General features: G+C 41.4%; 3 protein-coding genes across 5 annotated transcripts; 1 reads left to right on the top strand and 2 right to left on the bottom strand.

Annotated features, from left to right (window-relative positions):
* Nucleotides 1-851: 851 nt before the first annotated feature.
* On the bottom strand, nucleotides 852-11,288 carry ypel2b (yippee-like 2b). The gene is made up of 5 exons (XM_079166188.1): nucleotides 11,140-11,288; nucleotides 5,033-5,264; nucleotides 4,216-4,259; nucleotides 3,652-3,760; nucleotides 852-972 (listed from the first exon to the last, which is right to left on the bottom strand). The coding sequence occupies exons 2-5, from the start codon at nucleotides 5,147-5,149 to the stop codon at nucleotides 883-885; spliced, it is 360 nt and encodes a 119-aa protein (XP_079022314.1). The 5' UTR covers nucleotides 5,150-5,264; nucleotides 11,140-11,288; the 3' UTR covers nucleotides 852-882.
* A 1,146-nt stretch (nucleotides 11,289-12,434) lies between these two features.
* gdpd1 (glycerophosphodiester phosphodiesterase domain containing 1) lies at nucleotides 12,435-20,180 on the bottom strand. 3 transcript variants are annotated; one of them, XM_079165773.1, is made up of 11 exons: nucleotides 20,051-20,180; nucleotides 19,288-19,437; nucleotides 18,796-18,838; nucleotides 18,373-18,508; nucleotides 17,571-17,616; nucleotides 17,248-17,369; nucleotides 16,979-17,068; nucleotides 16,544-16,677; nucleotides 15,126-15,185; nucleotides 14,713-14,764; nucleotides 12,435-14,242 (listed from the first exon to the last, which is right to left on the bottom strand). In XM_079165773.1, the coding sequence occupies exons 2-11, from the start codon at nucleotides 19,421-19,423 to the stop codon at nucleotides 14,108-14,110; spliced, it is 954 nt and encodes a 317-aa protein (XP_079021899.1). In that variant the 5' UTR covers nucleotides 19,424-19,437; nucleotides 20,051-20,180; the 3' UTR covers nucleotides 12,435-14,107. The 3 variants fall into 3 exon arrangements, with proteins under 3 accessions (XP_079021899.1, XP_079021900.1, XP_079021901.1); XM_079165774.1 differs by having other exon boundaries at nucleotides 20,000-20,166; XM_079165775.1 differs by having other exon boundaries at nucleotides 20,137-20,156.
* A 1,156-nt stretch (nucleotides 20,181-21,336) lies between these two features.
* Nucleotides 21,337-24,772, top strand: LOC306700995 (transmembrane protein 120A-A-like). The gene is made up of 12 exons (XM_079166187.1): nucleotides 21,337-21,533; nucleotides 21,824-21,942; nucleotides 22,077-22,193; nucleotides 22,304-22,363; nucleotides 22,486-22,581; nucleotides 22,691-22,780; nucleotides 22,981-23,046; nucleotides 23,212-23,273; nucleotides 23,367-23,459; nucleotides 23,661-23,725; nucleotides 24,012-24,080; nucleotides 24,358-24,772. The coding sequence occupies exons 1-12, from the start codon at nucleotides 21,465-21,467 to the stop codon at nucleotides 24,469-24,471; spliced, it is 1,020 nt and encodes a 339-aa protein (XP_079022313.1). The 5' UTR covers nucleotides 21,337-21,464; the 3' UTR covers nucleotides 24,472-24,772.
* Nucleotides 24,773-25,550: the final 778 nt, after the last annotated feature.

Genomic DNA, 25,550 nt, shown 5'->3' with positions numbered 1-25,550 from the left:
TCCTGTGAGTTTTTTTAGGACAAGCTGGTGGCTGTCCGTCTGTATCTCTTTCACTCTCGGCCCATTCCTGAGCTGCATCACTGGCCAGGCATGGAGTGAGTCCAAGCCAGAAGCCATCAAATCCTTTGCATAACTGGATCGGGATCCTCCCCTCCCCACCACGTTGAGAGAGAGAGAGAGAGCGGCCTGGTGGGCGGCAATCCCTTCACCCGCCCCGCCCCACATCCCGACACCCATGTGCTCGGGCCTCCGTGCCTCAGCGCCAGGCTTCATTACTGGCCCAGCTGGCACGGCGGCGATCAGCTGGATTTGCTATAATCATCTTAGGTCATCTGATTCAGGCTGATGACGGAGTGAATGCCCGTCGGCTCTTCAACCGAGGCCAATGAACACCGCCGGGGCAGCCTAACCGCCCTCCTCCTGGCTAAATTTCCACTGAATGACGGGTTTAAACATTTTTCTTCGGCAAGGTGGAATATTTCACACAATGAAGATGTCTCCTAGCAGTTATAGAGGAGTGTTTGAGGAGCTACCGAATAACGTTTCAGTCAAAAAAAAAACAACGTGACAATGAGCCATCTTGCTGGCCAGTCACCTAGTCCTGCTAGCTGCGTACAGGCCGGCCTGTCTGCCTCTCTGTCAAGCTGGGATGTCTGGGACCTTGACGTATGTGTGTTTGTGTGTGCGTGCATACATCAAGAGTTGTGTTAGGGAGGGATGGGCAGAGAGTTACAGAGGTTAATGGTAAATCAGCCAAAGTCACACACACGACCCCCTCCCCCCTCCCCTTCCATTCAACCATCCATCGAGTCATCCAGCCCCCCTCCCTCCCCTCCCCCCCTCCCTCTCCTCTGTTGCAGTGGTGTCCCGGTTGTTCGTCCGTCAGTCCCAGCCGTTGTCCTTGATCATGTGGGCCAGCTCGATGATGAACTTGCCCTCTTTATACTTCTGACTGCTCTCAAAGGCATGTTCCTGGAGGGTGTGAGAGAGGACAGGAGGGATTTAATTACACTGACAGACGGACGGAGAACAATAACATGTCCGTGTATAGGATAGCTAGCAACAGACACAAGGTGCATTTAAAAAGTCCCTGCTCATGACGGCCCTTATAGCTGGATATGAAAATCCTTGACTCAGTCCTGGCCTGTCTCTGCTGCTGGCTCTCTGGAAGCTGGTTATGTAACTGTCAGTCACTAAACACTGCAGAGGAGCCTGCAGAACCAAATCTCTGACCGGGCTGGATCGTCATACCTTAAGCTGGCGGGAATGTGTGTCTCACCGCCAAGTAACGGTAGAACCGAAAGGCCACAGGTTTGAGCCTCGCAACCGCCAACATAGCTGTAGAGTCTGCTCTATTTCTGCGGGCCGTAACATGCATTTCTAATGTTGGGTGTGTAATCCAAAATTCCTCCAACTTCACAGAGGCCTATCGGCTCCACTTATCAACAAGATAATCAAAATGTGTCAGTTTATTAGTTTTCCTTGACTGCAAATGTCAATCATTTGAAAAGCATGATTGCTACAGTCAATAGCCTTTTTGAGATGCTTTAAACCCAGGGAAAGTTTTTCTTACAGTTTTTGTTTTTTCGTTGATATTTGAAGCCTCAAGTTTTCAGAATTGTGTGCATACAATGGAGAACAACTGTAATCCAGCATTTTTTTCCCCGGGCATGTAGCCACAGACACCAAGTTTCGACAATAGTGTCTTAACAGACATTTATTGAAATGAAAATCTTAAAGAACAATGAGGCCAGGTGGCATCCACGAAGGCTACTTGTGTAAGCTTGTAAGTTTCTCCAATGGCTCATACTTCGGTTTATGGCTAAATACCTGCAAAACTAATGACATTCTCGTCAAACTCAGCTGTTTTAACTTAGTGTTTGGTGCTAAATAGCACATATTAGCACGCTAACCAGCTAAACTACGATGGCAAATATTGTAAACATTCTACCTGCTTAACATGAGTACGTTAGCATTGTCATGAGAGCATTTTAGCATGATTATGTTGGCATAAAGCAAGGCTGTGTCGAAGTACAGCAGCCTCACAGAGCTGTAAACATTGCTGTAGACTGTCACAATAGCTAATGTTCCTTCTTCTAATACGTGCCTTTATGGGGATTTTTACTGGTGCTGTTCCAGAAGACTTTTACAGGAAAGTGTTGGGAGTGTTTCTAACTAACGGATGACTCTCATGGCGGTTACTTGATCATGCTCAGCTGCGGTGGCTGCTGCTTGCTAATCTTACCTCAGCTTGTTCCAGTTCCACCTCACATATCCCCAAATTTGGATATTTCTGGCCCCAGTAACTGACAATGATAGAAGCAAGCACTAAACCCAAGCCGCAAGCTTGAAAAGACCTTTTTTTTTAACCGTTGAGGTTAAGATATGCTTTTTGCTATTATTAGCACATCCTTTTAAAAAACACTATGGGGATCATTTCGACACAGCTCGTGTTTTGAGTTGCTAATCAATGCCATACAACTTAAAGAAAATGACAACTTCTGCTTCGTGTCCAAGTCCATTAACAACCCTGTGTTGTTGTTCAAAAGCCACACACTCATTTTAGGCCTCTCTTGAAAGCTGGAGTCGGCTGACACAAATGTTCTTTCACTGTGGAGCGTCTGTGTCTTGCTTTGTCTTTGGCTATTTTGTCTTAGCGCTGCAGAGGCACGTTATCAGATTTCTTAATTTAGAAGTGCAGTAGGTCAAGCCTCTCAATAGAACTCTGACGACTGCGGAAAATCAATACCGCTGCAACCGATATTAATGGAGACCCTCCATTAAGTCCTGTGTCTGTGTGCTTGTGCATGCATGTGACCTCTGTGGGTTTTTTTCTGCCTTGTGGGGTCCTGACAGGAATAGAAACTACCCAGAAAGGTTTCTACTTTTAAAACGGGTTCGCCAGGTGTTTATACCAGGCGGCATAAGGAAAACAGATATTTTTAGGCTGGAAGGTTATAGAATCGGGGTTAAGGTTAGACACGTAGCGGTGACAGTTGGATGTTAGGCTGAGTGTGCTGGTCAATGGAGGCTTCTGAGAAGTCCAACAACAAGGACACTGTTTGTGTGTGTGTGCTAACTCCTTAAGGATACAGTCATGTGCCCTATAGTGTAAACTCTCACCTCCACGCGGACAGGGTTCACCAGTGACAGCTGCACATGCACGGCTCCATTGATATATGAAGAAGGCTAACATGTGTGGATGCTGTTAGGTTCTCCCTGACATGAGACATAAAATACCGCCTGTAATAAATACATCCTGCACGTGTATTTTGTAATGCTGTATCACAGCTTTACAGAGACTTTGACTGTGTAGCTCTGATATAAACCGAGCTACATAGTAATCATTATTTGAGTGAGTAATGAGATGCTGATATTTTTCCCTTCCACAAAACATTCCAAACTAATCAAGTCACATAAGATAAATAAAGACTTCTCCTTCATATCTCCATCTGTTCTGAGAAACCTAGCTCATAATTAATTCAGCCCACACAGCAGTAACACTGCGTTGACCCCGAGAGAAGAGGAGGTCCAAATATAATGAGGGTGCAAATAAAATGAGGGTGTGCTATAATAACAACCTCCCAATTTATCGTCCTCTACCCTTGGATGCAGTTTGCGGTGCTTGTGCATCAAAATCGGGACGCTTACGTATTTCCAGCCCAGGGTGGTCTTGCAGTTCTCACAGTAGATATCTGCGACAGCGTGCAGGCCTGTGAGCAGAACCCTCTCTTCTGCAGGGCCACAACCAACGTTCACCCTGAGGGAGGGAGGGAGGGAGAGAGGGAGAGAGGGGGGTGGGGGGAGGAAGAAGAGTTTGTGGAGAGGACAGTAGAGAGGAAGGAGAGACAAAAAAACAAAAGTTAGAAATTAGTATTGTTCAAGTGGCTCAGTTGCGTGTACTGTATGATGTACTCTGAGTGAGTCACTGCCTCACACCCACTCACACAGCGCATACCGATGGGGCGGCAGGCCAAGAAGCATAGATTCAAATTTTCACACTCAATTTCAGCTGATAATGACTCCGAGGCACAGGCTGGCTCCGTCGACGCCGAGGCTTCAAATACAACAAACAGTGTGCATTTTTTAACCTATTTCAAAACAACAGCGTTTTCAACACTGGTCTCCTGTCTTAAGTCCAGCCTGCAGGAGAGTTTTTCGAAACGCATAACATGAACCAGGTGGGTTGAAATGCAACAAGAGAGGGATACTCACACCGAGTTGAACAGGTAGGCTCTGCCTTGGCTCCCCTGGAACGACTGCAGAGACGAGATGAGACAAAGATGAAAAGGCTGAAACAAGAATGAGCCCTTTCATACAGTGTGGTAACCATAAAATTACATAAGCATGCTGTTCTACTGCCATAATGCCATGAGTCAAATAAGAGAGAGTTTTAGTCTCCCTATAAAATACCCACATGCTCATTTGAGACAGGCCTTTACTTTAATAGAAGCTCTTGTGTAATAAAATAATGCATAAGTAGCTTTAGTTGCGATGGAGTTATTCCCTTGCAGGCAGTTATTTTGCACAACATGAAAGCTACTATTGAAGGGACACGTTAAACGGGTTTCTATCACGCAGATGTGTTACGACCGACAGAAGGCCTTTGCTCACAGGTGAGCAGTGTTTTCATTATCACATGTGGAAAAAGTGAGAGTGCATTCATAATCCTCTTCTCTAACCCGTTTATAACATAATCCATCCACAAGCAGTAGCGTGGTGGCGGCTGACACAGACATACAGGTGTTCAGCCTGTTTGTTTTCATAATTCCTCATCCGCTGTGCCTCTTTTTTTTAATCTGCAACGCTTGTCGTTTAATGGCTGTTAATCCTTGGCAATTTTGCTCTGTATTATTGACTGCGCTATGAAGTTGAAGAGGCAAAAACTACGCGTTGAATATTCTTATTTTGTCTAAAAACACAAACTTGAGGTAAAGTATAATGATTAGCTGCCTGGATGCAAGTACTGTCCTAATGGTTTCCAGGAGCGGCCACTGTTGGTAAGACGAGTCCAGCCGCTGGAGCAGCTTACCTTGGAGATGAGCTCGTCGTGGTTGGCCAGGTGAGCTCGGCAGTGGATGCAGCTGTAGGTCCGGTGGCAGCTCGGCAGGTACGCCTGGAAGGTCTTGGAGCGCGTCATTCTGACCATGGGCGGAGTTGGCGGGCGGTGCAAGAAGGGACTCCCAGCCCAGGTCGGCTCACAAGGGAAGCACCGCAACACACAGGTGAGGGCCGTGGTGGGCGGCGGGTTGGGAGGCGAACACCTGCGCACAGGGGAGGATAGAGGAGCGGCTAATGGTTACACGGTTGTGTGACAGCTGCTTCCTTAAACTGATGTTGTAAACTGAGCCACAGGTGTGTAACTGCTGATGGGATTACAGTCTGCTCTGTGTGTTCAGAGAAGTCTCCGACCTGCTCGCGTCTTTGAAACTGTTAAACCTCAAAGAGCTATGATGTGAAGTGATGCATAATTAATGAGCCTGTGTTCCAGGCTGAGACAACTACATTACACATTTCAGTTGCAAGCACAAAACACTGAAGAAGTTCTACTTTTTTATGAGATGAGATACAAACATGGTACAGGTACAGGCATCCACCACACAGGACATCGCTTCTTCTAGAGGCCAAATATGAGTCCTAGTTGGTCGAGAGGACAGTTCGGGCTATCGAACCAGGGACAGACAAAAGAAATCAAGTAACTGTTATCATAATTGCTTAGTTAGTCATTTTTTAGCCATGCTAGTGGCATGGCTCTAGGGATGACAATGTCAGTCTGCCCTCGACCGAAACATCTCAACAGCTACTGGATGGATTGCCGTAAAGCTTCGTACAGACATTCATGGTGCCCAGAGGATGAATCCTGACTTGGCGATCCACTAACTTTTCCTCTAGTGCCACCATCGAGACGAAAGTAAAAATTTTCCAATGTAGGTATTTGCAGGTATTTCGTTTCAAATCAAATACCTGAAAAAAACGAATGACATTCCCATCCTCAGCATTACTTTTGTGTTTAGTACTGATAAGCAAATGTTAGCATGCTAAGACGCTAACTAAGATGTAGAACATGGCAAACATTATCCCTGCATGATACACATTAGCATGTTGGTTGTGTGCATGTAAGCATGCTGACGTTTAGCATTTAGCCCAATGCATCGCTGTCAGCGCAGCCTCACAGAGGTGCTAGCGTGTCTCAGTTCCAGCTTCTCAAATATGCCGATTAGCTGCTTTCCTGTATCATATCATTGTTCGTTGAACACATTTAGGTTTTGGACTGTTGATCGGACATTTTTAGATGACAAATTGCACTCTATTAAAAAAAAAATGGTGGTCAACTTTCTCTATTTTTTTGGGGGCTTTTTATAGACCAAACCATAAATGAATTAACTGATGTGGCAGAACACTGATAATGAAGGCAATCCCAGCTGTGACTTGTTGTCAAACTATTCTGCACTTACTCGGGTCTCTGCAGCCACACTAGAGCCCACACTCAGTGTTTAAGTCTGTGAGGCTGTGGAGATAATCTGCTTAGCGTAGCACAACGGCGAGGATCGTGCTCCGCTCACTCCATGATATCCAAATAGACCGAGCCCTTAAAATACTTCTGCTGGTGTGCCCTGGTGACTGACAAGATTACTGAGCTGGCCCGGGAACCCATCCCAGCGGCTCGGGGCCAGGAGGACAGGAGTGTGTTTTGACTAACTGTACAGGAGGTGGTTAGGGGCCTCTGCTCTTTACCTTGGGCTGCAGATTTCATCTGTGTGGTTTTATTGCTTAATGCAACTTTAGCTGCGGTTTCAGCCCTGTAGCTCTGGTACTAAAGACAACATATCAACCGCAAAATGTAATCTCGCTCTACTCCCCAGTGTTACTTTTCATAAAGCTGCGATGAGCCTTACTCAAACAGTATATGCATCTTTTTGCTACCTGTTTCAACTATTCTTTCTACTTTAAATGACTGTAACAGATAAACAAATAAAGACATGACCATTCTAACTAAATGAAACCAATAACTTCTATCGTTCAGAAGACTATGGCTCTATAAAATTCTGTAATACCTGGAGTTGTTTCATCACCTTCACAATAGGCCGTCCCATTCTGTCTCCTTTCCTTCCTGTCTGTCTTTACTGAGCCATCTGGAAAAACTAATAAAATACTGAATGGGAGCAGGAGGCCTCTGTGACTTCAGAACAAACAAGAGAAGAGAGAGAGAGAGAGAGAGAGAGAGAGAGAGAGAGGCCTCTTCACTTTACCGCCCTGCAATATGATGATTGTTGGTGTCGGAGGCTGATGAAGGCTCCAGTGCTGATGGGAAGGACTGGGGGATATAAATAAATAAATAAGGCAGTGAGATGTGCCCTTGTTTTCTCTCCTCTGACACGATGCCAGCGGCGTGGGATAGGGGCACAAAGACACGCTCAGTACAGTTGTCGGAGTGACCCCTGACACACACACACACACACACACACTGGTGTTTAACCCAAAGCGTGTTTCATCCTCTCGGTCATTTCAGGACTGAGGACAAGGAAGAAGTTTATGTCGGATCCAGTCCTCTGAGATCAGTTCAAAATATTGAGAACTGCCCTACAAAACCGACACATTGACAATTTACTGACCTCATTTGAGACTTTTGCCACTTGATTTTTTTTTGGCTGCTGTGATATGATTAGTGGATTGATTGATTAATTAATCAGTTGACAAAAATGCCAACATTTTACAAGGCCCAGCTTTTTAGACTTTTTTTTTTAGTCTTTTATTTGAGTTATAGACGGCTGGTCAGACAAAACAAGCAATTTGAAATTCAACAAATCAAGACAATCACTCACATTTGCACAAAGCTGCCTGATTTATAGCTTAGTAATTAGTCGTAAGTGTTGTAGGTAATCTAGGAATGTAAGCTTATAATTTAAGCTTCACATTTAATAACATTAAATTGAAGCTTCTTCATTTAAGCCTCTACCCCTGCATTTGCAACAAGTCACACAGGATAAATGTAGCGGCTACATTTCTAAAATGTGATGTATAGACGAGAACCTGTCGGCGACAGCTGAGAGACGAGATGTTTACTCAAACCATCGGCTCTGGATTAAAGTCGTGCACGTGTTGCACATCTTCTTGTAGGTCATACATAATCCATGTGGGGCTCTCTCGGTGTATTATCTGCAGTCGGTCTCTGAAGAGACACTTCATTACAGCCATAACAACAGTGGGCCAGTGCATGTCAATGGCTCTGGGTGAAAACAGATGACACCTGATAGATACTTTATTAATAACGCAGGGGGAAATTTGTTCACTACAGCAGCATTATGATACAGGTAAGCAATGAAAGTAACAGAGTAAAAAAAATTAAATATTGAGTATAAAAATGCACAATATATACAATGAAATAGAATAATATTAAATTAAGTAACTAAACAGTAGTGCACAGATTTAACCAAACAACAAACGGTGTAACGGTGTTATAGTCGTGTGATTGATTTGGCCAGAGGTGATTTATTGTACAGTCTTATTACTTTGTTGGAGAAAGCGCTCTGCTGTCCCTGATTTTTTTTAATCATTGTAAACTGAATATCTTTGGGTTTGGGGTTTGTCAGCCAAAACCCAAACAAAAGACTTGAACACAAGACTCAACTTGGGCTCTAGGAACTTGTGACAAGCGTTTAGTCAATCATTTCTGTGTTCTATGGAGCAAACAATTAAGCAATTAACCGTGAGAATAATCAGCAGATTAACTGATCGTTGATTGCAGCTCTAGAAATGGGGACACAGTCCCGGTACCTGGGCTTTAGGTATTTGCTGACATTTTCAAGTTAATGACCTGCAACGTTGAAAAAAACGTAATAAGTAACTGTAAAGACTAGAACGCCAACGACCATCAAATACAAGAGGAAGCAGGTAAAGGCTTTTACCACATTAAACAGATGAAACTATCCTGGAACTGAAGGCTGCACTATGATGCTGTTTGACATTTCAAAACATTTAGTCACTCATGTTGGTGGGTGGACGTGCTTGAAACTAATATTGCTATGCAACATTGTTTGTGGGAACAAGGATGCTGACCCGCTGTAATACGCTGACGCAAAGAGTCGATCAGGGCTGCTTTGCACTAAAAAACAAACCCAGTTTGACAGAATAACAAATTGCATAAATGATCAGATGACTAAACTGGGTGCAGCGATTCAGACTTGCTCCAACAGCAGGAAAGTTTAGCAAAACTGTCTGTATAACCTGTTTGTATGCGTTTGTCCATGTTTTATCAGTTTATTTTCTCCGTCTGTGTCTATGCCTCTCGGCCCTGCTTGTGTATTTATTTGTTCTGCCGTCACTCTGTCCATTCATCAGTTCTGCCGCGGGTCGTTTGAGGTCACCGAGCTGTCCATTCTGCTCATTTCTGGGTGTCATCACAAAAGGCTACGCGCCACGAGTCTCAACAGCCAAAAGGGCCCTTGTATCCCAACAAAAAAACCTTTGTTATGTAACCCACTGATGCTGCTTCTGACAATGATCGAGAGCAGGAGAAAGACAGAGATACAAGGGAGGGAGGGAGGGAGGGAGGGAGGGGAGTCAGACGGGGACAAGGAGGGAATCAAACGAACGGAGAGAGGTATGAGGGAAGAAGCGGTGTGTGTCCCTTCAGTAATGAGTGAGCTGTGTTCGCCCTACGCTGCTGCCCACAAGCTGCACCGACACGATTTCTGTACCTCATGTACTTTCTTCCTGCTCTCCATTCAGTCTTACGCCGAGGCCGACAGCAGCATGACATCACTGACTAGAGGAGGAGAACCGACCATATCAAATCTCACTGATGAAGCGATGCTCCTGCATCCCAGGTGTATGTGTCTGGTTACTGTTGCTATGGCTGATCTTTACTCACATTCTTCTGTCTGTCTCTATTTTGTAGCTTGTTCTCAGGTACTTTAGACACTTGTACTTGCGTATTTCCTTGCAGAGTTTGTCCAAGAGAAACTCTTTAGATGCTAATTTTCTGGTTTGTTTGTACAGATCTGTGTGTGGCTATCCGATGATAAACTGTGAAAGCGGTGATTTAAAGGTGACCAAAAAACAAAGTGAATGATGGGACAGAGTGACTCAGACCTGTCCAAGCATTGGCACAACACATTGCACTTATGTTTATGTTCATGTCTATAAGTCCTCTCTGTGAAGGATTACTTTTCAAGGCCTGCAACGCTCTGATATTGATCACCACTCCTCACATGATCAATAACTATCTGCAAGCAGGCTTTGCAGTAAAAATAGATCAGTGCAAAGGTTGCAACTTGATAACAGTGCCTCTTCTTAAACTGTCTCACATGGACTTTATTTAGGTTTTGTTTTTTTAGTGGTGGGATGAAGCATTTCCACCTGCTGGCCTAACCGTCATTGACTTGTATGGCATGGTTGATGTCACGTGGGCTAACCATCAATAAATACACAAACCATGAAGGCTTAAGGTTTACACACTGTGTGTCTGTGTGTACGTGCGTGTGATTATTGAATCGGGTCATAAGCAGTGGCGCACTTCATCTGGGGCAGAACTTCAGCCACCACACGCAGCACAGATGGCGGGGATGCCTCAGCTCAGCAATGCTGAAAACACACGCACGCTTGCGCACACGCGCAGGCACACATCACCCTCTCTGAAAAGCTCTAACATCTGCAATGACTTTTGCAGATCGTTGAGAACCAGGTGACTGTCGTCAGAGCTTATATGATCACAATGTGCGTATTACACGATAACCCGCATTGATCACCGTTGACGTGCACCATCACGACCAAGCGCGCGCACGGGGATGATGGCGCATACGTTTAGGACTGCCACCACAAACAGCATGTGACCCTAATAATAACCACTATACTGTAGCTTCACTGCAGAGTAGACCTCAGCATCCAACTCACGAAGAAAACATCAGCCCAGGCCATACACTGTATACAGAACAAGGTGCAGGCATGATAACGACATGACGGTGTAATACATGTTGTTGGCAGAATACAAGCTATAAACGTGTGTTGTTATTGTGATATTACAGCACGTGTGGTTGCATGTTAAAAGTTGTCTCCGTTAAAAAGTAGGCTATTGGATGGGCTGTGTGCGTAACAACAAATGCACCACACTGAAAAATAACGCAGAGGAAATTATTTTACCTTTGAAGGGAAGAAAAACGGTTCTCCACGTAGCTCAGAAAATGTCGCACCGCCTCGTTTTCCTCGTGGCAGTGCCAATCCTAAACCCCCTTTCGCATTCCTTTCCCAGGCAAATTTCCTCTTCCTCTCCGGCCCTGACAAGTCCTGCAGAGACGCAATGTTTTGACGCACAATGATGCCCAGCAGAGTTTAGAAGAGGCAGCTAGAAGAGAGTGATGAAACGGCCAGCCGGAGCGAGAGGGTTCCCTCCAACCAGCTTCCGTGTTCACACAACAACCGTTATTCGGGTAGTGTGGCTTATTTTCTTCGGTTTCTGTCCAGTGTCTGGTTTTTGTATGTTTCATTGAGACGTTTAGCAACGTCATTAGTGGTCTGTTACTTAAATTGTTGTGATACGTAGCTAATATTGTATTTAAAAACAGTGTCGAGCATAATCAGTATGAATGTGACAGTTGTTTACCTTTACTAAGTGTAGCTTACAAGATGAATAAATGCTGTAAAAATATTTGCAATATGTTTTTTTATTATCTCAGATTATTTTTATACTGTTGAGTCGTGTTAAGTTTTGACAAACGCCTCTTACACGTTGTAACGTTATCCCAGAAGTTAGCTAGCTAAACAAGACAGTTAGGCTTACTATAACAACTGGGCCTACCACCAAGAACAATTTAAATTTCTTACGGTTGCTGACCATCACAACACAGCTTTTTAATGAAATTAAACGGCGTGGAGCACTTCAACTGGTAACTTTAACACAGTGAAAACAACTTAATTGTTAACGCGACAGCTCAATAGCGGACATTCCAGAGGACGGGTGTTATCTTGACGGCCGAGTTGACTAATCTTTGGCAAAAATCTCACTGGCCGTTGACTTGATGAGTAATTGACAGCTGTATCAGCCAATCAGCAAGCTGATAGGGCATAGCAACACTGCGCTTATTGGTCGAGGGCGGAAGCTAGTGACAAATGATATTACTGGAATTTATTTTTATTTTTTTAACTAAATTCTCCATGAATGTACACTACTAGTACATGTTACTGTATTTTTATGAATCAAGCAGGGGGAAGAGCAGAAAGATCTCACCGGTCTGTTTGGATGTTTTTATCATGGAAGGTGTATTCCCGCTACAGGGAAAGTTCTTAAATCCTTATAGTCTACAGCGCCATCTCCTGTCAGTCTATGGTTACCAACTATTTATCCATATACATTGTCATTGTTGCAGTATTTCTTTTATGTTTATTGACATTGATACAAATTGGCTTTTTCAATAATCTCATTAAATCAAACGGCACTCTCCTTGTAAAGAAAAAAGGCATTTTAATTGGCTCTGTCAAAGATTAACAAATATATAAATTTAGGCATGCAACACAAACACACACAGCGTACAGCACAGATAATGGCATCAAAAATATTCACTAATTCACTAATGCAGGATCTGTAATATGATTGGTAGATCACTATTATTTTGGATGTACAGGTGTTCTCAAAACAAAATATCAGACGAACGACTCGCCCAAAATGCCCAACAACAAACTAAAGACAATCAAACAGCAACACTGTTTTACCTGTAAAACACCGAACATTCAACCAATACTACATTCATCATTGACCCTCAACGTGTGGTCACAAGTCTGGATAACAGAACATCAGTGGCATCAACATGTATCAAAGTTTTTACTTTTTAAAGCCCATACATTAAAAATGATCATATGTCTTAAATACGAAGTTTCATTCCGTTTACGATCGCAGTAGAAAACGGTACGACTCATTAGTATAATGAAACAAAGAAAGTTCCATTTTGTGCAAAGTTTCTCTTAGATTCATTAATCGATAAACTGTCAGTTTCAGTCATTTCACTTGATTCAGAGGAACGTGTAGAGACTAACCAACTACCCATAAACATACAACATAGTCTTTAAAAAACACCATTTAAAAACAGTGTTTGTTTTGTATTTACAGACAACCCTCCTCCGTCCTCACTCTGCTCCTTTGAAACTCAATGTAGCCGAGGACTTGTGTCTGAACGCTGTTATTTATGACAAGTAGCAATGTTTTATATGTTCTAGCACAAAAAAAAAAATTATCTCTGAAGTGTAATATTGCATGTAAAAATCTGACCTAAACGTTGTAAAGCTGCTGGCAAACTAACATCAAACTGCATCTGCTGGTGTTTGAACTAGAGCTATACTTGAACAATAACGCAGTAATACTGCATGAAAAAATCTTTAAAACTTATATATATTTTCAATTTAAAAGAATCTATTATGAAATTCAAGGCTGCTATTTCAAAAGGCAATTTTGTCCTATTTTATAGATATAATTAAAAGTGCTAAATTTGAAATTCAGAGCATTAATAAAGCATCAAACAACTATTTTCAATGTAAAGAAATAGTCTAATAGTAATGGCGTCCTGAGCCGAAAATAAAGTCCTCTCCCTCCATGTGTGTTGTATCCGAGCTTCTCTGTGCTTTGTTTACTTAGCCGGTCCTGCCGCGTGTGCACGGTAGTGCATGTGAGTCCTAGTGTGTAATCTAATAATGCTTTCGCCACCATGGATGTAAAAAGAGAACTGGGTACAGCATGGGGGGGTGGGGGGGGGGGGACTGCCGGTTATCTAAGTACCCAGACATCGTGAGAGCCATGTGGAGGCAAGCCCCTCAATAGATACGCTCTCAATTTTGAGTTTACCACCTTTTTGAAAAGATTGTGTGGTTACATACTGAAATCTCACACTGTCAAGTGTGCAACAAAGAACCTGTGTGTGTCCTTTTAAGAGTGTGTTACGTGAGTGAAAATACAGAGGTTTTTGTCACCAGTGCGACAACTGGTTCCTCGAGCCAGAGCAGCGAAACACAATGTGAGAGGAGCCCCGCTGGAATGCATGCAGTGGAAGTAGGTGCAAATTGGGGAGGGGGGGTCTGGTTTGGCAGGTCAGTCAGGTTGAAGGGTGAGGTAGATTTTAGCAGGTCACTGAGGCTTAGGAATACCATTCCTGTCCAAGAAGTCTTTAAGCCTGGAGGGGAAATCTGTCATAACTCCTGTGGCTCCCAAGTCAAATGCCCTCTGGAAGTCCTCCTCGTCATTCAGAACCCAGATGTACACCTAAAGCCAGAAGCAGGACTCGGTTAAAGAATGCATCTGTACTCTAAGAGCAGTGTTCGCAGCCACTCTAGCCTATTTCGGGAACCTGCAGGAAGCCTGGACATTTCCCAGTAACTGCTCTTAACTACAAGCATAACACTGCAACAACTTCCACAAACAGCTATCGGCAGACGGATCTCTTTTCTTTCCTCTGGAAGGTTTTGCAGTTATTCTTGGACGAAAAGACAATACAGGGAAAGTTCATATTGACACTATTCTGAATATGTCCCTAGTTGGTCTTAACTATGCACATGAGAAACACTATGATAAATTGACTTAATAGTGGCCACTGCTCATTATTAATCATACACAATTCACATCCTCTACATAGTCTATCATCTATCTATATATATATATATATATATATATATATATATATATAGATAGAGAGGTTTTTCTCTTTTATGAGGAATACTCTAGAAGCTACATACCTGTATTCCTCTGGCAGTTAAATGATCAAACAGAGATTTCCTCATCAGCAAACTGCAAGAGAGAGAAAAATAAATACTCATCTTCAGGGAAAACTGCAAGTACAGCAAAGCTAGAGAGAGGTTTAGTTGCACAATTGTAAAGGTTTCGCATTAATCCTTGTCACACAGTCATGTATGTGTGTATTATTTTGTAATGAGTTATCAGAATTCCTCCCAATGTCACAAATATAGTGTTCAAGAGAGAGACATAGTCCCAAATACAGACATGCAATGAGAGTGAATGAAAAAGCACAGATATAAAGTACGCAGATTTAAAGTGTGATACACAAACACCCATAGATTCAGCAGCTCTGACATTAAAATAAAGAGGACAGATAAGAGGGGTTTCAAATCCTCATAAATTAGTGACTTACGTGTCTGCCAGCCAGGTGATGATCCGCTGACTCCTTGTTAATCTGTTGGGATCCTTTACTCTGCAAGATCACACAGAGGAAAGCGTCAGGGAGTTACATTGTGTTGCATAAAGCTAGTTTTCATTGCAACATAAATACTGTAGTGGCCTTAACAGAAGTGTAATGAAGGAAATCACTTAATCCTTAATGAATGTCCCGTGTAATCGGCTCTATGACCGAGATCCTCATGATCCAACAACTCACACTCTCACAGGCAAAGGCTGTGAATGTTTTCATTTGAATGACTTCATTAGTGAGCGAGATCATGAGCCGCTGATCAGTGGTTCTTTACGGTGAATCACGGCAACTACCGAGAGGAAGGAATGTTCATACGCATGGGTCAGAGTTTCCGTACAGGTGAGCACATTCTCCCGTCAAGTTTGTTTTTATAGATCGCAACATTTGCGCGGGAAGCGGCGTGCGCCTCTCTCAGACCTGTTTTGTGCGTACGCAACAGTTATAAATGAGACCTCAGAGCTCTCAGCCTTCCTCAGCAGACAGAGTTGGCGCATATATGAAACTTTAAGATCATGTGATAACCCCCCCATCTCAGTTCAGGGTTTGTCCCGGGTGTCTGATGTGATGATGTGTCTATTTGCAGATGAAGGACACAATGTGACTGAAGGGTCACAAAATGTCCAAGTAAATAGACCTTGAGCTCATTTTTTTTGTGTCAAACAGCTGTTTCCAGCGTTCATAATGGATCCTTAAGCTCAACTCCACAAATTGTTCACTTCGAAGAAAGGAAGTCTCACCATTCGAGTACATTTTCAAACTATAATTGGAGATTAAATTGTAGCATTTTGAGAACTATGAGCTGGAAAAATGTTTCCAATGTCAAGTTAAGCTTTTTAAGTAAGATTTTAAACTAGTGAGTTGTGCTAGTATGTGTGTACAACCTTTTTTTATATCTAACTACAGCGGCTCAAAGCACTTTGGCCAGCGCTGTCAGTTTGTTCCTGTTAATGTTTTAGAGTTTGGGGCAGAATTATAGTTTGATCTTATTAAACTCTGTCGTATAGAGAACATTTTGGAATTGGCTTCCCTTTATGGCACTTGAGCTACATTTAAAAAGGACATAATTCTTACCCCTGTGAACTTAACCTACCGACCTCCTGCTATCAAACGCTGTGTACTTGTATACTGATCCCCTCTGGTAGAGTGTAGTGTTACTGTTGTATCTTACTCACAAACTAGGACGGTAGAGGAACTGTATCCATGTTGTTTTGCACAATAACCAGCATGCTGACCGTACAGTGTTACTGAAGGTTGGTGCATGTTGTTGACCTCTCCCACTCCCACTTATTATTTTTGTTATATATATGTGCATCTCTTTTTTAATTTCATTCCACATTATATGTGTGTGTGTGTCTACCTACTTGTTGATAATAGAGGGCATGGGGATCTCCAGAAACTGCTCCTTGAGGGGAACGAAAGGCAGAAGGCCGGTGTAGAAGAGGCCTAACAGCTGCAAGACTCTGGCTAGGCTGAACAACACGGGAATACGCGGGTTCTGCAAAAAAACAACAACAACTATGAGTTATGGTCGATTCCCTGAAATTCAGTCACTACTGGTGATAATAAGTGAAGTCTAAAATGTACTCAACAGTGAAACACCTACAGTCTATAAGCGATTCAGTAGTTGTATTGTAAAGAGCACCGTTCTTTCTTTCTGTGGCACCTTATCCATGCCAGTGTAAAGGCCTACTAGATGATGAAATAATACTATTACTGGTAGAAGTGTTTTTTAAGGAAGATCGTCTCCCTGAAATGACCGGATTGAAGGTAAAGTGAACTTTGCATTGTAAATATACCTCTTTGTAACACTTCTTTACAATCTTGTTGCTGGCGTTGCCCCAGACCGTCAGATGCTCTCTGTCGTACTTAACCACCAGCTCAGAGACCTGCAAAGTAAGTTTCAGCGTCAGCAACTTTAGATATACGATGACGTAACTACTATTGCTTCTTCTTTCAGGACAAAAAAATACAGCAAAGATTCTGTGAATGGCACTAGCTGTTTAATAAACAAGGCATGGAAAAATGGCTAAAAGAAAGATGGACACACACACACACACACACACACCTTCTTGATGAGCATGTCGTTGTTGACCTTTATGTCAATGTTGACGGGGGTATTGGGAAATGCATCAAAAACGTCCCTGAGAAGAGGGATGCGTTTGTCCTCTCCCCCCTCACAGAAACACTCTGCACAGACGAGGACAAGTGTTTTCATCACTTCAACCGCGTTCAACAGTTATCCATCATAAGTAAAATAAGTTAATTAATCCATTTTTACTAGTGAATTGGCAAACCTCAAATAAACATTTATTGACTGCGGATATGCATCTGTATGTAGGTTGTGTGCTAGCCTTGTGATTACACCAGTCATTGACATGTGATATTCACCTCTCTGAAAGGTTACACCCAGCTTGCGGAGGTATGGAGGGAGCTCCTGCAAAGAGCAAACAGTCCTCAGTGGTTAACAGACAAGAAATGCAGCGTATAGACAGAGTCTGTATGGTCAGGTCCTACCTAGAGGCGGGGTGATGACACATTTATTACGGTCAAAGAGAGAGGAAGGCAAGGGCACGTCAAAGCATGAGTAACGTAAAGTTATCTGTGCTTCCTTTGTTCTACAAGGCCAAAGAGCAATGAAGCTGCGAACCCAATCTACAGTTGCACAAGTATAATTATGGCGTCAAATTACGTAAGGCCTCTCCAAGCAAACCGTAATCTGTTTCATAATATAATAAAAGTGTGGGCCGTCAAAGCGGAAATGCTGGTTGATCAGCAATAATCCGCTGACTCACCAAGCATTTCTGCTGGATCGGATTATTTTAATCAGGTAAAAGTTTGTCACGCGACATATCAGGTGACTTGGTGTGGACCTTGCACATGATCCATCGATGCTGTTACGTCAGTCACAGAAGTCTCGACACAAAGACAACTGTTGTTTGAATTTTTTTTTTTCTTTACTCAAATATTTGTGGACCTCTTGGCATGTGGTCTTTTACATGTCAAGACTGGCTCATAGAAAAACAGCTTATTCCATGTTTTAATAATATCAGAATCACAATTATTAACATTTTCCTTTTTGTAGGTTGCCTACTAAATCAAAAAGGGACATGGAGAGGTTATGAATTAGTAAAGTGTAGTTATTCCTCTGTCGGATATAAAACTTAGGGGACATTGCGGAGCAGTAACTCACAGTGTAGCACATATTGGAGATGTGGGCGTTGATGCCAGAGGCCCTCTGCAAGCTGGCATCATGTGACACCACTACCTCTTCATCTTTCGTCAGGTGGCAGTCCAACTCCAGCATGTCTGTGCCAACATCCACGGCGCTGCATGGACCAACACACAGTACACATACTGTAGTTATCACTCCATCCACTTTCATCACATACATGTTCAATAAAACCAAAGAGCAGTTCAACCCCCCGATCCATTAACAAATTGATCAGAAACAACCGCAGCAGCTTATCATCTGAGGCTTTGACGTGAACCATTATCTCGAGACAAAACGGACCGTGGTCACAAACAAAGCTCAGATGACATAAACTAACCACAAGCACAAGCAGCAGTTATGTAAAGAAAGAACTTTGTCATTGTGAATAAGGTTTATTCTCACTGCTTGAAAGCTGCCATGGTGTTTTCCAGGTTTTCACCGGCTCCTGGAATGAAAGAAGTAAAAAATTAGCATTCCACAATAAAACCTGTCTGATTGAAGCACAGTAATAAATACATTGTATTCTAACCAAAACAATGCAAATAAATCTATTTAAAAAATGGTAACAGCCTAACCAGAGGTGGGTAACGTAGCCAATCACTGAACAATAGGCCTATTCTTATTTATTTTAAGTGATAAAAGTTGTCAAAATAACTTGAGTTAGAAAAAGAAAATACACATCACTTACAAGTTAAACTATGTCCAAACGAACGGGCACAGACATGAGCATGAGGCTCAAGATGGTAATTAAACATCTTCAAATACAAAATCACTTCCTGAATAATACGTTTTGTGAGGAAGTGGCGATATATTTGCCATGCACCAATTGTATTGTAAGGGTATTTTGAGAAGATGATGAATGCTGAAATCAGAGTGAGTGTCACACAGACTCACCTCCGCGATGGGATATGTGTCTGCTGCAAAAAGTCTCTCGCTTCTTCCGGTGCAATAGATTTGGGCATTTGAGCAGCAGGGCAGAGGTGAGCACGTAGCCCGTTACCGTCGACAGGACGTACACAGCAGCACTCATCTCCTATCAGTCGTCTGCAAACACACTTAAAGTCAATATCTACAGTTTTAATACACTCACTTTTCCCCCAATTAAATTAAATACCAAACATGAGAACTTATCAAAGTTAAGTGTTAAGGCTGCTAACCTGACCAACAGCCAACATTTATATTGATTTAAATAGACATTTATATCAGAGAACTGTACCTATAATAATTCAAACTTTACAAATTATGGAAAATTATTCACCAATTATCAGAATTACAATAAATGATTTGTGTCAACTAACCAGATATGCTCTTTGTGAGATGCAGGACTAGTTTGCACCTCTCAGGTATTAGATAACATATTTTATAATTTATATTTCAGATTTTCTTGTCACTGTGTCTCTTTGTTATTGTGACAGTTTGAGCTTCCTTTGTTGGAGAAATGATTTAAGTTAAAATAATATATTGACTACATAACATTAAGGACATTCTTTCTCAATACACAGTCGCAACAACAGGTTAACTTTAAATAACCAGTTTTAGTGACGATAGCGTTCTAGCTAAGTGTGGCTAACGTTAGCTGAGCTCGAGCTCACCAGATTAATCTTACCTTTTTCATCAAGTTATTTTGGTTTCCTTTCTTTTGTTTGTGTTGACTAACCTGAGTACAAACCAGTGTGAGTAAGCTGGTGTCCAGGAATCTGTACAGCGAGCTGTTGTGTGTGAGGATAAACGGATAACCCTCACCTCTCTCTCCTACACCACAGCTGTCTCTGTCAAAACATTCACCGGCGCTGTCACCTGCGGGCGCATGCGCAAGACTGTGCTCCCTCAAACGGGTAAAAACGATGTCACTTCCGCCCGAATATTTCAGAATAAAGGTGGCATTTCGAAAAATGTTTTACCGAATAAAATAGTACCGTTTGTTTTTCTTAAACTAGTGTGTCTGATGATACATCACATGTTAGCAAAAGCATATAGAAGCAGTAATAAAAAATGGCTCATGTGCTACGTACGTACTTTTTTATAATACACACCTGTACTTTCTGCATATAGTCTACCTGTACTTACTGTGCAGACCTGCGTAGGTTTATGGATTCATTGTACTTAGTGTAAAGTACCAGACTTGCACTAACCATGCACAGCAGGGCACTATCATTATGTATGTACACTGTCTGTATTCTATTTTTTGGGGTTTATTTTAGTTTCTATAGCTAAGAGTTTAGATATTCATGTTTTTAAAATGTCATTTGTTACCTCTTTGAGTGCCATGTCATTTGTGATTTATTTGTCTCTATCCACCTATCCATCTCACAAAACATCACACTAAACATAAATACATTATTAATCATTATTAAATGTTACAACAGTGTTACTTATGTTAACTTGGACCGTAGCTTTCTTTAAACCATTTTAATTTGAGGACAGAGTAAAAGCCAGCAATTCTATTTAATTTAATTTAATTTAATAATTAAAGGGGACATGTCCAATGTCAAGACAGTAATACAATAAAAATACAATATAAATAAACACATGGCATTGTCATAGTAAACTATTCAAATTACAACTGCCAAAACATTTCCCCTCCACACCAGCCTTGTTGGTAAAGTGAGTTTATCATTGATTTATTCCTTTCATCCACCAGATACTGCTCATGTGCAGCTGTGTAAGTGAAAAAAACAAAAATGCTGAAAGATAAAACATGCACAAAAGCTCAGTCTAATTAACAGGAAGCTGGGTGAACCATTGCAATGGCAACAATTCAGACCTTCAGTACTTGAATTGTAATATAGTTAACAATAACATATTACCTCTGGCTCTGTGTGTGATAACTGAACAATGTAATAACTGGAGAAGTTCCACAGAACAATGTCCAAGTCAAAATCTTGCACACTTCTACCAGTCAAAGTTCACTTCATGCAATAAACCGTCCATTGGGATGTGATACACACCGCGAAGAGACACACTTGAACATGGCATTATGTGCAAGCCATTTCTTGGTTGCTAAATCATTTTAAAGCTTAACTGGGTATTATTTTCAGTGGGTCTGGGTCGGCTGTCAGAGTAGTTTGAAAATGCCTCAAGATTTAAGAGTCGTTCTGGAGGAGTGGACATGTCTGGAAGAAGAGTATCAGCAACTTCTGGTAAGGATCGGACCAAAATCAGCTGACTGTCAGATTATGCTCATAGAGCATTTGTATAAATCATGCTCAACGTAATGTTTGCTTGGTGTTGTTTTACTAAATCATTTCACATGATAAAATGTTGTTTAAACCCCTCTTGTGAAACTACCATATGTCAGTAAATTAATGTAGAATACCTTGTGCTCCAGATTACTCTACCATATTCCACAAATGTTTTTAAATGTTTAAATGCTCCTTGTGATCTACATTTCCATTGGTTCTTGATGTAACCCAAAGTCCTTCTCATCCAGGAGACACACAGACTGTACTTACAGAAATTGGAGGAAATTTCCAAACTACAAAAAAACTGCTCTTCCTCCATTTCCAGTCAGCGCAGCAGACTGAAGGATGTGTCCCACCTCGTGAAAAAGTAAATTTACACTCACACGAATTCATACAGATTCATGGAAGAAAGGCTTGCTGATATGTACAAAGTGGACCCCTCTCAGTTCAACACACACAAACAAACATGTCATGTTTCATTTCACTTCCAACATCCATCAGATGCAGCAAAGGACCATCAGAGGAAGATGCCAAGACCTTGGATGAAATAAATGAGAAGATAAAGACGCGACCAAATGCTTTCTCGGACATGGAAGCTTTCCTTCCCAATAAAAACGGGTGACGACTTCTTTTTTTGAAACACAAGTTGATGTCATAAAAACAGATCGAACATTAAATACAGTATCTGAAGTACAAAAGAAAAATAATATGATTGCTTCCTATTTCAGTTTGTACCTCAGTCTGGTTCTTGGAAATGTGAATGTCACTCTCCTCAGTAAGCAGTCAAAGTAAGACGTGACTATCAACGCTAACATCAACGCTTTATTTCCCTAAATCAAACATTTCCATGGCTGATTCATTAAAGCCGTGTCCTGTTTATTGAGAGCCGCATTTATCACGTCCTTGTCAGATTTGCCTACAAAGACGAATACGAGAAGTTCAAGCTGTACCTCACAGTCATCCTGCTGCTGTTGTCCTTCATATGCTATTTCTTTGTGAGCTACAGGTAAGAATCATCACATCACAGCTGCTCCAGCCTCGTCAGCTACAATGAGTTTATCAAAAGGACGCTGCGTTTACTCTCTTAATCCCTTGTCCTCTATGCCTGATTTTAGATTTCTTGATGCAATTGTCAATTTCCTGCTGGTGTGGTACTATTGTACACTAACAATCAGGGAAAGTATTCTCACCGCCAACGGCTCCAGGTCAGCTCTTTCAACCATCCTACCAAAATAATGACAAATGTCCTATAAATAAACATATTAGCTCTCTGAACTTTCATTTGTTTACAGTATTAAAGGCAATTATTCATTATTGCTCAAGCAAATGGGATTTAAGCAAGTAAGTTAAACAAAGTGTAAAACATAAAACCTAATATCTACTTAAAATGTGTCCTGCATTACAGAATCAAGGGCTGGTGGGTTTTCCATCACTACATCTCAGCTTTTTTGTCCGGTGTAATGTTGACATGGTGAGTACAGGAAGATAAAAACAGATTAAGAATCAATGAAACTCTATATTAACCCATTCAGAAAATGTAATTCATACAATGCTTGCTGTGATCCCTACCACTGTTGTTGCCATTAGAAAACACATCCTATATAATAACACGTGTCCTCCCTTTCACACCGATAAGGCCAGATGGGAACCTGTACAAGACATTCAGGAACCAGTTCCTTGCCTACTCCTTGTATCAAAGTACGGTCAAAATACTTCAAAAGCATTCATGGTTCAAACCCTTCAGAATCAAATCAAAGCCTGATGAGTGTTTCTTTCATCTGTAACTCACAGGTTTTGTTCAGTGTCTGCAGTGCTATTATCAGAGCGGATGTCTGTACAGGCTACGAGCCCTGGGAGAAAGACACAACATGGATCTGACCGTGGGTGAGATACACTGACGCACCAAAGACACAGAATACAGGCTCACTCAGCCTGAACATCATAATTAAAAAATGCAGTGAAGATTTTGGACTATTGAGAGACAGTGATGCTCCATCAGGCATGTCTGGAGCTTCTCATTGTCACTGTTGTAATAAACAGATAATAACAATAATACATTTGAACTCTATTCTGTTCTGTTTTTAGAGGGATTTCAGTCGTGGATGTGGAAAGGGCTGACTTTCCTGTTGCCCTTCCTGTTTTTTGGTCATGTGAGTACATTCGGATTGAACTTGAGAAATGTCCTCTCAGTACTGCTTTCAAATCTTGCTTTGTCATGGTTTAGACTGGATGGCAGAACTGTTTAAAAAACAAATGCTGATGTCATTGTAGAATTGATATTATTCAGCACTTTTGGGGCATGATTTGAGACAATGTTAAGGTTTTTGGAGATCTGAATGATAGCTTAAGCTTGAGCATGCCTGTGCTACACCAAAGTATATGCATTCACTTTTTTACAAACACTTAAATCTGAAGTCCTCCTGTTTTGTCTTGCAGTTCTGGCAGCTCTTCAATAGCATCTCTCTCTTCAGAATGGCTCAGCTCCCGGACTGTAAAGAATGGCAGGTCAGTGTTCTCACAAGTTTTTATAATTTCACCTTTTACCTGCTGGTATATTATTCAAGATTTGCTATCTAATCACCAATAATCTACCCTGCCTACTTATTATCGTATTACCTGCATGGCTAGAGGCGTGTGTTCACTTTTTACAGCCTAGGGTTACATTACAATGGATTTGAATGAAATTGCATGCCCATCTGATCCCCAGCTTATATTAAGGAAATGATGATTAATGAAAGCTGTCATGCTTACTCGTTGTTCTCTGTGTTCCTTGTGATGCCAGGTCTTGATGTGTGGTCTCTGCTTCCTTATTGTGTTCATGGGAAACTTCTTCACCACTGTTGCTGTGGTCCGTCACAAGGTCAAGAGCAGGAATCAGAAACCAAAGAATCTGTGACGGCCTACTATGATAACAAACAACAACAACAAACATCTACAACATATTGTCTCAAATGCTACTCTCCAAATTAAGAGCATTATCATTACTGCTGGTATAAACAGTATTTGCTGTGCTATTATATAACCAACTCATTATAAGTCTTAAATATCATTACAAAACATGTAAAAACAATATTTGATGTCTAATCAATCACCATTAAAGGTTGAATTATGCTCCACAAAACCTCTATGTTCTTCTCTTTGTATAATTAGTCAAATGAAAGGAATAAAAGCACCCTTCAATAAAGTATTTCTTTTTACTAGCCTCTGTGAATCTGTTTTTTTAAGTACTACAAAGTCTGTGCTTGTGCATTTGTTTGAATATGTTTGATTGCTGCCCTTTAGTCCTCTTTTTTTCAAGCCTTTTATGTGGTTGAGTTGGGCGTTTCAACTCTGAGTTTCCCTGCAGGGATTGAAAAGTAAAACTCATTATCTCTCACTATGTAACATTGGACATTTCTTTCCTCCCTGTGTTGTACTTGTACATTACTTGAGTATTTCCATTTAGTGTTACTTTACATTTTACTACATTACAGGCGAAAATATTATATATTTTACTCTGAAAGCAATAACAAATTATTTTGCATGTTGTACAAAACCTGTGATGATCTTATAAAAATGTGATTCATTGTATTAACTGCCAGACAGTCTAAATTAATGACAATAATAATAAAACATATTCTAATGCTAATAGGCAGTGGTTGAAGAAGTATTTAGAAGGTTATTTACTTAAGTAAAATTAGCTATACCATGGCTATAAATGTACCCCATTAAATAGACCTAGTACAGGAGTCTTAGTATTTAAAACACAATGAATCTCGATGCACACACAGTTAAGAAGAAAAGACTCAAGTAAAGTTAAAATGCTTTAAAATTGTACTTTAGTACAGTACTCGGCTGCTGAGAGGGGTCATTATGCTCCCTAATGAATACCGTTAAGTACTTTTGGGGGTTAATAGTTCTGAAGTTTTGTTTAAAACAGAGTTGTTGTTATTTTTGGCATTGCTACTTTTACTTAATATGTAGGTAGAAACCCCT

This window comes from Pholis gunnellus (genome assembly GCF_910591455.1).
Source record: "Pholis gunnellus genome assembly, chromosome: 9".
Lineage (NCBI taxonomy): Eukaryota > Metazoa > Chordata > Actinopteri > Perciformes > Pholidae > Pholis > Pholis gunnellus.
Note: the sequence above shows the minus strand (reverse complement) of the source record. Positions and strands in the feature narration are given on the sequence as shown.

Bases quoted from the DNA above. Each gene is read 5' to 3' on its own strand.
- gdpd1 (XM_079165773.1), bottom strand. From the start codon at position 19,423: ATGAGTGCTGCTGTGTACGTCCTGTCGACGGTAACGGGCTACGTGCTC. The intron at 18,839-19,287 runs GTGAGTCTGTGT...CTTTCATTCCAG, and splicing joins ACACATATCCCATCGCGGAG to GAGCCGGTGAAAACCTGGAA. The intron at 18,509-18,795 runs GTGAGAATAAAC...TGGTCCATGCAG, and splicing joins ACCATGGCAGCTTTCAAGCA to CGCCGTGGATGTTGGCACAG.
- ypel2b (XM_079166188.1), bottom strand. From the start codon at position 5,149: ATGGTCAGAATGACGCGCTCCAAGACCTTCCAGGCGTACCTGCCGAGC. The intron at 3,761-4,215 runs GTGAGTATCCCT...TCCCTCCCTCAG, and splicing joins GCCTACCTGTTCAACTCGGT to GGTGAACGTTGGTTGTGGCC. The intron at 973-3,651 runs GTAAGCGTCCCG...CACACCCTCCAG, and splicing joins CCACCCTGGGCTGGAAATAC to GAACATGCCTTTGAGAGCAG.
- LOC306700995 (XM_079166187.1), top strand. From the start codon at position 21,465: ATGCCTCAAGATTTAAGAGTCGTTCTGGAGGAGTGGACATGTCTGGAA. The intron at 23,460-23,660 runs GTGAGATACACT...TTCTGTTTTTAG, and splicing joins CAACATGGATCTGACCGTGG to AGGGATTTCAGTCGTGGATG. The intron at 23,726-24,011 runs GTGAGTACATTC...TTTGTCTTGCAG, and splicing joins CCTTCCTGTTTTTTGGTCAT to TTCTGGCAGCTCTTCAATAG.